At 43.7% G+C, this 14,078-nt stretch overlaps 3 protein-coding genes across 5 annotated transcripts; 1 reads left to right on the top strand and 2 right to left on the bottom strand.

The window, feature by feature from the left end:
* Nucleotides 1–153: 153 nt before the first annotated feature.
* Nucleotides 154–2,448, bottom strand: crybb1l1 (crystallin, beta B1, like 1). The gene is made up of 6 exons (XM_011480108.4): nucleotides 1,761–2,448; nucleotides 1,559–1,659; nucleotides 1,325–1,443; nucleotides 1,128–1,260; nucleotides 896–1,038; nucleotides 154–817 (listed from the first exon to the last, which is right to left on the bottom strand). Exons 2-6 carry the CDS (start codon nucleotides 1,652–1,654, stop codon nucleotides 646–648), a joined length of 663 nt encoding a protein of 220 aa, XP_011478410.1. The 5' UTR covers nucleotides 1,655–1,659; nucleotides 1,761–2,448; the 3' UTR covers nucleotides 154–645.
* A 200-nt stretch (nucleotides 2,449–2,648) lies between these two features.
* cryba1l1 (crystallin, beta A1, like 1) lies at nucleotides 2,649–4,505 on the top strand. The gene is made up of 6 exons (XM_004073246.5): nucleotides 2,649–2,787; nucleotides 2,960–3,042; nucleotides 3,134–3,252; nucleotides 3,417–3,558; nucleotides 3,632–3,774; nucleotides 3,884–4,505. The coding sequence occupies exons 2-6, from the start codon at nucleotides 2,968–2,970 to the stop codon at nucleotides 4,029–4,031; spliced, it is 627 nt and encodes a 208-aa protein (XP_004073294.1). The 5' UTR covers nucleotides 2,649–2,787; nucleotides 2,960–2,967; the 3' UTR covers nucleotides 4,032–4,505.
* A 1,817-nt stretch (nucleotides 4,506–6,322) lies between these two features.
* LOC105354892 (uncharacterized) lies at nucleotides 6,323–13,055 on the bottom strand. Of its 3 annotated transcripts, none has more exons than XM_011480152.3 (6): nucleotides 12,789–13,055; nucleotides 12,038–12,156; nucleotides 10,630–11,861; nucleotides 9,569–10,402; nucleotides 9,179–9,280; nucleotides 6,323–7,554 (listed from the first exon to the last, which is right to left on the bottom strand). In XM_011480152.3, exons 2-6 carry the CDS (start codon nucleotides 12,138–12,140, stop codon nucleotides 7,003–7,005), a joined length of 2,823 nt encoding a protein of 940 aa, XP_011478454.1. In that variant the 5' UTR covers nucleotides 12,141–12,156; nucleotides 12,789–13,055; the 3' UTR covers nucleotides 6,323–7,002. The 3 variants fall into 3 exon arrangements, with proteins under 3 accessions (XP_011478454.1, XP_020562200.1, XP_078810229.1); XM_020706541.2 differs by having other exon boundaries at nucleotides 12,799–13,030; XM_078954103.1 differs by having other exon boundaries at nucleotides 12,943–12,987.
* Between the last annotated feature and the right edge of the window lie 1,023 nt (nucleotides 13,056–14,078).

The following is a 14,078-nucleotide window of genomic DNA, read 5'->3' as shown; positions in this document are numbered from 1 at the left end:
CATTTTCTTTTCTGCAGCTTGTTCACAAAAATCTCTTTGCTGGAAGCAAAAAAGTGCCCCAAATAAGTTTTAACACATGAATCGTGATAAACAATATTATTTTTCTTCTGTCTGTTATTTTGAATCTGTGTAATAAGTACCAACAAGAATATCTTTAAAATCCAGATTTTCCTTTTTATTGAAAACTTGGCCAGGAGTCTGTACAGTAGAGCGGGCGTGCACGAGGGCAGGTAGGAGGAGTCCATGGTCCATGGTTTCCCATGGTGTATCAAACCCTGAGCCGAAAATCATGAGTGTAAAACAGAGGTGTTGTGTTCCCTCTTCTGTGTCTTGGAGGACTGTGGAGGAGAATGAAGTGAGGGACTAAAAAAAAACAGGAGAAAAGGGGTAAAAGCTCAACCCACAGGGGAGAAAGAGAAAAGTAGAGACAGAGAGGGATCGATGGTGGTCTGGTGGTTTTTTTGAGGTCCAGCAGGTCTTTCCATGGAGGTGTTGTCTCCAATCAGGGGCAGAAGCGCATCTTCACCCTGTGTTAGATCGCAGATCTTCTACAAGGTAAAAGCCTCAGACATCTCTTCCCCTTTCCTTCTTCCTCCGCCCCTCTCCCTCACTTCCGCTCTTTCTCTTTCTCTCCTTCCCTGAGCCTCACTTGCTGGCCATGGTGTAGCAGCCATGTGGGTGCCACTGCATGTCACGAATACGTCTCACAGACTGGAACTGAGGATGGCGAGCGCCATACTCGTTGAAGTGCCTGTAGTCACCCTTCTCCAGCAGGTACTGGCTGCCACGATATCCAGGGAACTGGTATCCCACCCAGCTGGTGGTTAAAAGAAAACTTGTGTCAGTACTGGAAGGAATTGGAGGGTCTTTCGATTATTAATTGATGCTGACTCACGTTCCGCAGCTGACCATGATGCTGCCAACTCTGTCAGTGAAGCCGTAGGAGAAAAGACTGGGAACGTCATCGTCCATGATCTCCATCTTGCGGCCCTTGAACTCTCCCACCTCGTACAAGCAGATCTTGTGCTTCTCAGGGTCCTGGGCAAATGTAAATAAAATTAACTCCAATTTGTACAAAATTACGGTCAAACAAAGAGGAAATCTGAAAGAATGAGTGCAGGTTTTACCATTCTGACAGGCCTGAAGGACAGGAGGTAGTCGTTCCTCTGGCAGTTGCTCCAGGAGTCCCAGCGGGGGTACTCTCCCTTCTCCAGGATGTACATCTCACCACAGAAGTTCATCTGCTCGAATCCCACGAAGCTGGAGAAGAGACGGAGTTACACGCATCCAGACAGAAATGCAGAGAAAGTGTGTTGAGACTTACGGTCCACACTCAATACGCAGGGAGCGCACGCGGTCCATGCCCATCTCACACACATTCATGCACTCGTTGTTGATCTCAATCATGCGGCCCTGGAAATTCTCCTGATCGAACACATACATCTAAAGAGGGGGCAAAAGCAGAAAAAAATGTGTTAGAAATGATCCACAATGTATGGGTGCTTTGATGTATATCACTCTGTTTTCTGCGACTGAACCACGTGAAAAATCCACCCACCCTGTAGGACATCATTCCCATCTCAGACTTCTTGCCCTGAGCAGCTTTCCCATCAGTCTGGGAAGAAGCCTTGGCCTTGGAATCTCCACTGGACATGATTACTGAGGGGTGAAAACAGCCAGAGAAGGTGTGTTTGTGTAAGACCCCCGACTTTTAATCATCACAACATCAAAGGGAAGCAGAGGTGTACGATGCACCTTACCTGTCTGTGTGCAACGCCTGCGCCGATCCTCACTCAGAGTGTGTGCGGTTTAGAATGTGCCTCTGTCTTTTATATGCTGGCGCTCACAGGAGACGGATTATGGGGAGAGAAACAAACCTGCTGAGGTCAGAGGCATGAGACAAAAGAAACCCCCACATCATCAGACGGGGACAAGCACAGGGGATGGGAGGAGGCCAGTGACAGAAACAGGGGCACAACATTTAAAACAGTGTTAAATATATAAAAAAGTATGATTTTTAAAAAGTTGATAGTTCAAAACTTTTGACAGACTTTTCAAAAGTATAAATATGTTTCAGGTTTTTATCCAAAGTTTTTCTTTTTGCTCACAAAATTCTGAGTAAGAGCAGACACAGAAAGATGCTTTAGTGACTTTTGTAAAAACTGTAGTGGACTTTAAGGAGAAGAACTTTTATTTTAGTTTATTTGTTTGAGATGCATGAAAAATGAAATTACAGTCAGGTTAATATTCATCCAGCATCCCCACGCATCACTGCGTTTGATCATCATAGCGCGCCTGCACACCCAGTGAGGATGGACATCTTTGTGTTTGACGTCTGTCCTCTCCTCCATCAATTCTATAAATTAGGTGAGGAAAAACTCAGTTATCATCTCCTTCAGTGCGCTTCTGTGCTTCGCCGTTAATCCCCACATTCTCCACCCCGATCCCAGTCCTTTGTGGCGGCGTGCGCGCCGGACTGCTGACCGGCGTCCGAACATCCCGGAGCGCCTTTTGTTCTCCAGCCTCAACAGCACTATGGGATCTGCTGAGCTGGCCAACGGAGCAGGACAACAGCATGGACCAGGTCGGCGGGGGCGCGCCTCCCAGCCACTCCTGCGCTGCACGGACGGCCCCCAGGATCAGAGGCGGGGGCGCGGACGCCCACCACAACGCGCGCTCCCTGACCACCGATATAAAACTGAAGCGCCAGGTTCTCTTAAAGCTCTACGCGAGGCAGGCGGTAGGCACGTATCACCCCCGAGGTCATCCTTTAGAGTGCCAGACTAGGTAAGGCCACAACTCTGCTTCAACTTGTCACACGCTCAAACCCAAAGCACTCAGACATCACCTCTCTTTGATACACCTCTGATTTGTTTCCATGTTTTTTTGGGTCAGTAATTTCATGATGCTTTAAATGACCTGTTCACTGGTGGTCACATCTTCTTGCATGTCCACATAGGAGACAACATGTACAGAACTACAAGGTCCCCAATGATGCAGCCGCTGGTCAACTCAGGAATGGGCATGGCTCCTTTCTTTAAGGTAGAAACACTCATTTACGCACATTTATATTTGTATTTACTCTCTCTATTTTTTTGTAACCTGTGAACATCTGCTCGTTTGGCCTTCCTAGGTGACTGTGTTCGAGCAGGAGCACTTCCAGGGAAAGTACCTGGAGTTTACCTCTGAGTGCTGCAACATCCAGGAGTGTGGAATGGACAATATTCGCTCCATCAGAGTGGAGAGTGGGGCGTAAGTCTCCCAAGTTTATTTTATGGCAACAAAACCCTTTACTGCTTTACCACACACACCCAAATATAACCACATTGCTTTATACTTAATGCAAAAAGGAGAAATATTATTTCACAGATATGTGAACTTTGTGTGCTTTGTGTACTTTGTGTGTGTTTGTGAAGCTGGGTGGGTTTCGAGCACCACGATTTCCAGGGCCAGCAGTTCATCCTGGAGAGAGGAGAGTATCCCCACTGGGACGCCTACAGCGGCTCCCTGTCCTACCACGTGGAGCGCCTCATGTCTCTGCGCCCCATCTACTGCGCAGTGAGTTATGCAGCGGCACTGTCCAACTGTCCAGCAAACGGGAAAAACACCAACATGTCCGTGTCTCTTCCAGTCCCACCAGAGCAGCCGCATGACCATCTATGAGAGGGAGAACTTCATGGGTCGCTGCGTGGAGGTCTGTGATGACTACCCTTCTCTGCAGGCCATGGGCTGGATGATGCCTGAGGTTGGCTCTATGCACGTGCAGTGCGGCGCGTAAGTTTTCGTGACCTTCTGTTCGATTAAAATAGTGCTTAGCCAGCTTCGTTTTAGCAAATTTCCATGCATCCAAGGGTTTTCTAAACGTAAGCGTGCTTCCCCACAGCTTTGTGTGCTACCAGTACCCTGGCTACAGGGGCCAGCAGTACATCATGGAGTGTGAGAGACACAGTGGAGACTACCAGCACTGGAGGAACTGGGGCTCTCACTGTCAGACCCCCCAGATCCAGTCCATCAGGCGTATCCAGCACTGAGAGAGGCTGAAAACTGAAGCTAACCCCCCCCCATCGGACAGCAGGTCCACCCCCACCCACACCCACCAGCCCCGCTCCTTCTACCCACAACCCCTTCCTGTCTTTCTTTCCCTCTCTCCCCCTTCCTCTCCTTCCTTTTGACTCGAGCCTCTGCAGCCGCCCCTAACAGACCCCCACCGATTTACAGCTGCTCCTATAGTGTGATAAGAGACAATATCACACTGTTCAAGCACAGGGAAGCACACATACACTTGATGACATAACTGACACGCACAGTGTATTTTTATTGGTTTGGAGGTCCCTGCACACGCTCACACACCTGTGCTGTCCTCTCACCTGATCCCAGCTGGTGGAGCAAAGCAGGCGTTTTGTCCCCAGCTGCACACACTCTCCTCGGTGCAGCTCAGATGTGCGGTGTTGTTGTGTAGGAGGTCGACCCACAGGTGGATGATTAATAAACTCATTTTCACTTCACCATGTCTCGTTTTTATTTGCTTATTTCAGTGCAGTCTGTGACAGTGACTGGTTTCATAAAAGAGGAATAGAAATCTGCAACTTTTTTTTCAATCAAAGTTTTTCATGTTTCTCTGCAATCATTATAGCTGATAAGTCGTGTACATTTTAGTAAATTTTATTTTCTATATTATTTTAAAATAAAGAAAAAGTGTTGCCTATTTTTACAATTCAATGTTAACGTATTTGATGTATAAACTACAACAAATCATTTATAAAATCTGTTGTATTAGAAGCTTGATCCACAAAGTGAGTCCAAGTTCAAGTGAACAATTTGTGCTACGGAAGATGGCTTCCTGCAAAAAAAAGGGATGAAAAAATGCAAGAGGAAAGCATTCGGTACCAGTAGAATAAACAAGCAATCATAAAACAAATGCTAATACCTCATTGCAATGAATAGTTTATTTATTTTCACATTTAATGGCTGAATTATCTTAATTTTGTATTTCTAATATTTGTAAGCAAAGGCACAGCTGTCATCGGATCCTCGAAGAACTGAGGGTCTAACCATCCGTTTTTTGGCAAATGTGCATCTTAGCAACAGTATCAAAGTGGTGGTAGTGTGGTGGTATGGGGCTGTGTTGACACCGTAGGGCCTGGAATGCTTTTCTTTGGTAGACGGAACCACAAACTCCGCCTTTTAACAAAAAAATTGAAATATAAAAGAAATTCAGTGGGAGAATATTCTCCACCTGTTTATGTCTTTAAAGCCCCACTCTGATTATCTTTAATCTATTGTAGAAGCATTCCCAGTGGTATTTTAATTATGATTATGCAGTTTCGAAGCAAAATATAAAAAGCCTGTTATTTTCTAGGACATGTTTCTGCAGAGGGGCATAAGTACTTCAGAAATTTTCCTCCAAGTTGGACCGGAGTGAGCCCACCCCTACTTCCCATCATCAATCTATCTACACGCTCTCCCGCTGGCTTACAGCCCCTCACACCCCCAACATAGCATTACTAATGGAACAAAAATGGCGAGCAATATTGGCTCTATCAAGCCGTACAGTTTTTAATGAATGCAACAACTTTCAAAGTGTCTATAGTGCTAATAACTTAGTTCTTTTGTTATCAGACAAACAATATATTTGAAACATACCTGACATGTTTCGATGGAGACGTTCGTCTTTACCAGAGTTGTACAGTTTTAAGCCAGATGCCAGCTCGGACAAAGATCTATTTGTCTACAAGTGCATGCATCAGAATGAAGCAGAGCAGGGAGTTTGTGGCCTGCCCAGCTTATATTCTACGTCACAAATACAATCTATCTCCAATGACATTTCTTCTTTTGCTCCTGATAGACAACCTTTTAAAAAAAGAAATACTCAGATATGCAATTTTAAACTTACAATACCACACACGTATGTTAAAAAACACCTTTTCATCTGAGTGGGTCATTTAGGTGTAGTGCATTTGTGTTCTGCTGTAGACAACGATCCAAAACACACCAGTGAACACTGCCTTTGGATGGCTTAGAGATTACAGTAAAAGCACATCACGGTACAACTCATTTGTAGTTAATGCAAACTCCAGCTTAAGGTAAATCACAGTTGTTTTAATTTATTAACTTATTTGAAAAAATATTGTAACATGCTTTTAAATTAAAGGTGCAAAAAAATATATTGTTTAGCTTGAGATTAGTAATAAAAACTGTTTACAACTCAACAGCTGAATACTAAAGGTTGAAATGTGCAGTTACTGAGAAACGCAGTGATGCGATTGTGAAAAGCACAAAAAAAAACTGAACAACTCTTTCATTTGAAGACAGTCAACAGCAGTTGTAAAACAGAAAATTGTTTATTATGAAAATGTAAATGTAAGAAACGCACTGAAAACAGGAAAAAGTGCCAAACAAAAGCGGACTCTAAAATGTTTACCTGGAGCAAACTGGTAGAACAGAGGCTAGTTGTAGTTAAAACTAATAAAACACTCCAAATGCATTCTAATGCTGAACATCTCTCCCCTTCCTGCCTTTTTTATGATATGGAATTAAAACCATAAAAACAAATGTTTTTTCTTTTTTTCTTTCTGAACAAATGTACCAAACTTTTGCAAATGATCATCAATAACACTACAACTGTTCCCATAAAAAACATCTGAGCACAAACTCCTTAATAATTCAACCTAATGTGTTTTGTTTCTTCTTGACATAAAGGCTAAATCTTTGTCTTTTCGTGAACATCAGTGGGGATCGGACCACGAGAAACTTTCTCTGTACCGAGGTTGAACATGGAAACACAATCAAAATGAAACAGGATATCAGACAAACCTTCTCCATAATTCCTGGCTAAATGACACCAGTTCAGAAATCTTCTCTAAGAACTAACGTGGGGACAGGAAGAGATTCTCCAGCATCAAATTCTTTGTGTCGTGTTTCTTTCTTCGAGAACTCAGTGATCCTAACCGCTGGATCCAGTGGAACCAGACCAGAACTATAATCGTATCAAACCCCGCAGCCCTAAATGAGACTCCCCTGCTCCTCCTGATCTCCTTCCAAATCGATGATCTCATCATCATCATCATCGCTGCTCTTTATCTCCATTCTTATCACCTGTCCCAACTTCTCTTCTTCCTTTAGTTTTGTGTCTTGGAGATAATCGCTCTCGCTTCTCAGAGAAACCGTTTCCACATCGATGACTTCGTCCTGCTCTGTAGAGGAGAGGTCCTCAGGTCCAAAAGATGGTGAGAGTGTTTCCCGAGCAAGCGGCGGCGTCTGGTCAATGCAAGGCCTTTTGCGTATGGTGGAAGTGTGACTCGTTTCCTCACATGCTGCTTCCCTCTTTCTTCCCCCGAGTGTCGGATCTTCAAGATCTTTACGTAGCAGCAGGGTAAAGTCTTCCTCACGTTCCTCTTGATGATCCTCTGCTTGGTCATCTGAGTCATTCCCAGAATCCACCTGAACTGTCTCCTCTGCTTCATTAGACAGGATGGGAGATTGAGCTCTTTTTCTGCCTCTTCTTGACCTGTGACCTTGCTCTGCTGGGGGGGATTCTTCAGCTAGAGGGAGTTCCTAAAAAAGATATTTAAAAATTCAAGCTGGACGCAGTGTTGTATGGGCTGCAGGCACTACCCGTCCCTGCCCTCACCGCCCATCCGGACCCACCCTCACTGGCTAGGCAACTGCTGCACGTCCCTCTCTCTCCCCTTTTGCCCCTGCCACCCTAGTCATGACAAATTCATGAAAACCCTTTTTTCAAAATGGCGGCTTTTCTGTTGGTTTTATCTCCATGGCAACTATTTAATTTTTTTGTTGCATGGGGTGACGAACAGGTCTATGTAATTTTTAGAAAAATCGTTAATAGTAAACTTCTGAGGTTTTTGTCAACCATATGTTCATATCGTAAGTGACATCATTTCAATCAGCTTGAGCCATTGATTCATGTAATAAATTTTGATTTACATATTTTAAATGTATTAAATCTTTTTCCCCAAGTGGCTTCCCAATGATGCTCAAGGAGTTAGGAGGTGATAAATCCCTCGGGGGAGTTGAAATCTGGTCCTATAGGGGCTTTTTTGTTAATTCATGATGGCAGCCTCTTCCTGAGGTCAAAGGTCAATGAAACTTCAGCTGTGGTTGTAGATGTAGAAAAATCACTTGAACCAAAGTTTTCTTCTCTTATATTGTAGGAAAATGTGAAAATCAGCCAATTTCCCACTTTGACACAAAATGGTCCTGTGGTCATCCCAAAATAACTTCTCTTGGAAGTCTCCCTGACACGTGTGCTTTGGTTTTGTTAGTGGATTTTGAACTTTTTTCTTTTTAAACCCATAAAAGATTTTGGCCCCATTGATTTTTTTTTATGGTTTCACCCCTGCTGTGATGTCATCAAAAATTTGAGGAGGGTCTACACTCTGCCCAAAATTCATTTTCACCGGTTTATCACACTCCTTAAGCTATGTTCACACTGCCACAAGCGTCCCCTTCCAATGAAAAGTCTATATAAACCGGCGTTTTGGGCTACCACGTTCGAAACTCTAGCGTTTGCGCGTAGCTATGCAAGTCTTTATGACCATTTTCAGGCTGTACGTACAAAACGCTTGACCATTGAACACGTGCTGCCCGTCAAACCAGGTTGAACCTTGACCAATCAGGGACTCGAATTTGGTCATGATATATGATATAAAAAATGACCTGTTTTACATGAGCTCTCATTTTTTATTCATGTTTTTAATGTTGACATTGTTATTGTAAATGTAAATTATTATTTCCCCCCTAGCCAGGACTCCCTCGAAAAAGAGATTCTTAATCTCAATGGGACAATTCCTGGGTAAATAAAGGTTAAATGAGAAAAAAAAAAAAAAGGATAATTCCCTGTTTTAGAATTGATCACGGAGGAGAAATGACTGATTGCGGTTTGTGGCCGTTCGTGGAATTCTATGATGCCGAGTCTTTCATGTACTTAAATAGAGCAGTGAAAGCAAAAGCCCGGAGCAGGACTCACCAGATTTGCACCACTTCTACATTTTGCACGCTTCCAACTGTAGATGGGCGGACATGCACTATTCAACAGTAGAAAACAAAGAAGCCCCTCCCTGAGTGTCCACCATGAACACCATGGGCTAAACACTTGTTGTTGAACAAATGCCCGATGTATAGGTAGCTGTAGACTCACATGACAGATGTCAACACTCACCTCAGAGAGCTCTCTGGTTTTTCTGCTTCGGATTGGATAAACCTTTAAGCCTCTGGACACGTGGTCACACAGGCATTTTTCAGGAGGTAAACTGTTCTGGGCCTTTAAAGACAAAAATCATTTTTAAAAAAAGTAGCTGATCTGAACGTGAAAACTGGAAAAGGGAGATTTGATCAGTCGAGCGGAGCATTCAGCTGCTCTGCTCTAACAGAGACTTTTTTTAATCAACATTTTTGGAACAGTTTTTCCTAAAGGCAGAACTCCTCATTCAAACTCATTTCTAAGCAGAGGAGTGAGGAGGAGAAGTGAATCCTCCACTGACATGCCGTGCAACCAAAGAAATGTCCCTTTTAAATCATCATGATTTACTGAGGGATTAAAGGGTTTTACCTTATTTTCTAGAGTCTTGCTGCTGTGTTTCTGCCGATTGTCTGCCTGCTCATTGACACTTTTGGCCTCTGCGTCCTTCTTCCTCTTTTTCTGAACTTTCTTCTCCAGTGAGAGCATAAAGGTCTTTGCCCTTTTCCTTTTTCTTGTTTTCTTTGTAGCTTTCTGGGAATCTATAGAGAGGACGTCACCAACAGCAGGGGCTTCACTCGGCTCTGCCTGCGGCGATCGCGAATGATGTCCGTTTATGGCTGCCTGAGAACTTCTGACCTGTCCAGCTTCCTGTTCCTGAGGGTCGCTCGAGCTCCTGGTTTGAGTCTGGACGGTGCAACGCCGGCTGGCATCTGAGGAGTTGGCATTACTCTCCTCACAATCCTCTCTGACACGACAGCTCTCAACGTGCTGCTCAAAGGATTGTAGAAAACTGTCCAGAATTTCATTCAGCTCTCCTTCAAACTGCTGCTGCAAAACCGGCCCCTCCGAGCCCGTGGGGGGGTCCTGCTGCTTGCTACGGGTTTGCGAGGAATCAAGAGTGTTGCTGCTGATTGGAAGAGGACACTGTTGCTGTGCAGGTGTGTTGTTGTCCTCTGGTAAAATATGAAGCCCCATCATGACCTCCTCCAGAAGACGGTCAATGTGCTCGGGCTGCTCCTCCTGAGGAGGAAGAGGGGTGGTGTGGAGGATGGGCGACGCCCCGGGCGCGTGGGGGGCAGCATGGGGAAGTGAGGTGTGAGCTGAAGATGTCTGCATGGGTCTGGTGGAGGAGGATGATGAGGGAACAGAAACGGAGGATGATCTGTTCCTGGAAACCTGGGTTTGGTTCTCCTGAAGACTTTTCTGCAATCAGCAAGAGAACGACTTTTCAGGAACAAAACAAAATCCATAAGAAAAGGGTTTCAATGGTTGATTTATAAAACTTAACATGCTTTTAGAAAAACATCTTTAAAGTCCCACACCATTAAAAAGGGGAAGAGTTGGGATGCATTCCCAGTCTGTTTAAAGCTTACTTATTGATTTTGCATGATGTTTTGTGAGATGCTCCGTCGCGGCTGCATATGACTCACCTGCTGACGGAGGGAGCTCCTTTCCCCTCCCATGATCCTCGGCTGATCCTTTTTGATCGGGCTGAGCTTCCACGCCTGGCTGCATCCTCTCTGTCTCCTTGTTGGTGTCAAACCATCTCTAGTCTTCAGACACAACATCTTGCCAACCGTTCCTCCGCCCTGACCCGTCCTGGGTGTTTTTACCCCCCACCTATGTAGAAACATCTTCTGCAGCCTGCTTATCTTCACAGTCGGCACATCCACCACTATTTGAGTCCCCGTTCTCTGCCCTCTTGAGCCGCGGGGCCTCCCTCGCGGTCTCCTGACTCTCTGCTGACCTGATCTGGCTGCACGCTCACCTCTCTGCCCCCCCCTGCCTCTCCTCCTGTGTCCCTGGTCTTGCTCTTTGCTTTTGTTCACAAAGTAGTTGATGAATCCGGGGATGTTGTCTTGAAAATGTTCAAAGTCCTCGTCCTCTGACTCTTCCGCTGCCACTGCATCTCTGTCTGGCCCCTGAGAACCAGTCCAGCTGCTCTGAGGCTCAGGGGTCTCTGACAACATCTGTTGGGAAAAATGAGTAAGGGGTGGGGGGTCTGTCCTGGCTGGCACCAGTGCAGCAGAATGAGAGGCTTCTTTAGCACCAGCTGGAGGGGTGGAGCATGAAAACTGGTGAGGCTGGTTGTCCTTTGGAGGGCAGAATACAGCAACAGGGACACACTGAGGGTAATCTGGTTGTGTTACATTCTGAAAGGCCCCCACCTCAACTGCCTCAAAGGAAGCCAGTGGAAGAACAAGGGGGGCTGCGTTTGTCTCTTCTGTTTGAGTCCACACCTCTTTTCCAACACCCGACAGTGTCTCTTTCCAAAGGTAAGTGTTCCCTTCCACCACCTCTCGCCTCCACCTACCCCGTTGCCCCTCATCCTCCTCCCTCCTCCGGGGTTCTGTTTGTACTTCTACCTCTTTGCAGCGACACAGCTCTGCCCTCCTTCTGTCATCTGTTTCAATCACTTCCACCAATCCATGGATTCCTAGCATAGCCGCAGCAGAAATGGCCTCCTGCTTCTCGTTTTCTGCCACTCCTGTCATCCTTCCCGTGTAAAAGAGACTGACCAGGTGGAGCAAGGTGGAGGCACCCAAAGTTGGGAACTCCAGGAGCCAACTCTGTCCTGCAGGAGGCGGCAAGGAGGAGAGAGCCGAGTAGATGGAGGGACTGAGAGCTGACAGAATGCAGCCGTGCACGGGCACTGAAGCATCTGCAGGACAGCCAGAAGAACACAAACGATTAGAAATGTAACTTCCTCCAGTCAAAAATGTGTTTCCTGAAACCCAAACATGCTTTTAAACTACTTATACATTGGACAAAATAGGGAAAACATACAGTTTTGTGCAAATAAAACAACAAAACAAAACGAATTGTTTGTGTTTATACCTTTCGCCTTGAGTAATACATCACACAAATGTTTGCACCGTTGTTGTCGCTGCAGCTCAGCAAGGAGGAGGACTTCAAAATCAGGCTTTTGGAGGGTGTACATCCCCCACCTCCGTTTTCTTTAGAGTAAATTTTTTAAAAACACAAAAGAAAATATGAAAATAAATCAATACAAATGATCTGAAAGACAGATCTGCTCTAATAAAGCAAGAAAATATCATTTAAAATTTGAACGTGAACAATAAAGTTTGAGCTTTTTGATCTGAGGGGCTAATAAGCACAAGAAATATCTTTCCCAGCTTTATTGAGCACAGCGAAAGCACAAAAACTCATAGAAGCAAATGTAAATGACGAAGTAATAGGTTTTCTTCGCTGGCTTATAGATTTGACTTTGCTCTTTTATGGAACTATACGATAACTTGACATGTTATGATGCAACAATGCACGACTTCAAAAATAACCTTTTTAGCTAAATAAAATAAAGCAATGGATTGGCTATTACAGGTTTAACTTTCGGTTGCTTCGCAGCGGCTCAGATGCATGATGGGACTTCAAGAGGCTGCCTGGTTAGCCGGACTTTGCTAACTTTTACGCTGGCAAATTCTGCGTAATGCGGACACTGTAACCCGCGAATCAAATCTTATTAACACACATATTGTAGACTGAAAGCATTTCCATGCTCTCGTGAATTGCTTTAAGCCCGCGCTGTCTTTGGTTGGTAAAATGCAGTTCTCAGAATTCACCCACTTACTTTAACTCACCGTCTACAAAAATCCCGGTCTTCTTCTAGATTTTCCCTCCCACAGCACAAACAAACACAGAAAAGTAATTTTCTTAAAAATACATATTTTTTCATAAATTAAAAAAACTACATCATTAATAGTAAAAGTAATTTTCTACTTAACTTTCTCTTTTTTTAATTTTTTTTAGAATCCAGCGCGTGTATCACAGTAGGGTCATCTACGGGTCAGCATGGCGGTCAAATCCAAAGTAGCAACAGTGTAAATGTTTTACCGCTAGAGGGCAGCAGCGACAGCAAAAAGCCGTTACAGAAAGGCCAATGAATAAACAGAAATACAGTGTGACGTCATCCATTTGTGTTGGGAAGGGACCTTAACACAAAAGATAATTTATCTTCTTAATGTTGAATTTTTAAATATGCCAAACCTATGTAATTTTTAACTTGATTTCTTTCACTTCCCATCTTTCTCTTTTTCTGTTCATTGTTGGAAAATTCCGGTTTACACACTATTCTTGGGTAAGTAATAAAGACATCAGAGAACTTTTCCAGAAAAAAATTGTAAAGTTGCCCCTTTTTTTCATTGAAGGAAAATTTCCTTTGAAAATCTTACATACATTTGACCCTGCAAAAACCCATTTTAGGAAGATTTAAACCAAATACTGACTTAATGTGTCCCTTTTATAAACTCTCACCAGGATCAGTTAATCTTTTTTTGGCTTTGCCCCTTTTCTTTGGCAAATTTTCTGTAATTTCTTTGGTCACAAAAGTACACACTCCTTTCCTTTGCTTTGGAATATACATCGTTTGGCTTCCACCAACACAAGAATATGCTATTTAAGTTTTTAATAAACGTACTTAACCTCCTTGCTAAATTTTACATTCATAAATGTAACATTTTTAACAAAATCCCAAATTTGTCTTTGTTTTTGGTGGAGGTCAGACCATATTTTTAATTAATTATTTTTTATTAACATAACTTTCAAATTTCTTAAAATTTGGTCCCAGCATAAAATTGTTTAAATTGTTTAATCTGTAATGTTTAGTGAAATCCAATTTTACATACTCATTCTGTACTTTTATTGATTCCAACACCAGGCACTTTATTTAAAAAAAAAAGTCTCAACCTACTGGAAAAATCTATTTTTCTTTATATCATTATAAGATAATTGAATGAATGAAGGAATGAATGATACCTTTATTAATCCCACGATGAGGAAATTAGGTTCCAGTACAACTCGTACAAGAGAAATAAACATACAGTTCGATGTTGACTGAGGTTGCAGCCGTAACGTGACGTCA

Source organism: Oryzias latipes, chromosome 10, assembly GCF_053564925.1.
Source record: "Oryzias latipes strain Hd-rR chromosome 10, Olatipes_Hd-rR_3.1".
NCBI classification, from domain to species: domain Eukaryota; kingdom Metazoa; phylum Chordata; class Actinopteri; order Beloniformes; family Adrianichthyidae; genus Oryzias; species Oryzias latipes.
Note: the sequence above shows the minus strand (reverse complement) of the source record. Positions and strands in the feature narration are given on the sequence as shown.

Coding starts and splice junctions, on each gene's coding strand:
- LOC105354892 (XM_020706541.2), bottom strand. CDS start 12,893: ATGAAAAAATATGTATTTTTAAGAAAATTACTTTTCTGTGTTTGTTTG. Junction 12,157..12,798: donor GACCGGGATTTTTGTAGACG/GTGAGTTAAAGT, acceptor TTTACTCTAAAG/AAAACGGAGGTGGGGGATGT. Junction 7,555..9,178: donor AAACCAGAGAGCTCTCTGAG/GTGAGTGTTGAC, acceptor TATCTTTTTTAG/GAACTCCCTCTAGCTGAAGA.
- cryba1l1 (XM_004073246.5), top strand. CDS start 2,968: ATGTACAGAACTACAAGGTCCCCAATGATGCAGCCGCTGGTCAACTCA. Junction 3,043..3,133: donor GCATGGCTCCTTTCTTTAAG/GTAGAAACACTC, acceptor TGGCCTTCCTAG/GTGACTGTGTTCGAGCAGGA. Junction 3,559..3,631: donor TGCGCCCCATCTACTGCGCA/GTGAGTTATGCA, acceptor TGTCTCTTCCAG/TCCCACCAGAGCAGCCGCAT.
- crybb1l1 (XM_011480108.4), bottom strand. CDS start 1,654: ATGTCCAGTGGAGATTCCAAGGCCAAGGCTTCTTCCCAGACTGATGGG. Junction 1,444..1,558: donor TGGGAATGATGTCCTACAGG/GTGGGTGGATTT, acceptor CCCCCTCTTTAG/ATGTATGTGTTCGATCAGGA. Junction 1,261..1,324: donor CTGCGTATTGAGTGTGGACC/GTAAGTCTCAAC, acceptor TCTCTTCTCCAG/CTTCGTGGGATTCGAGCAGA.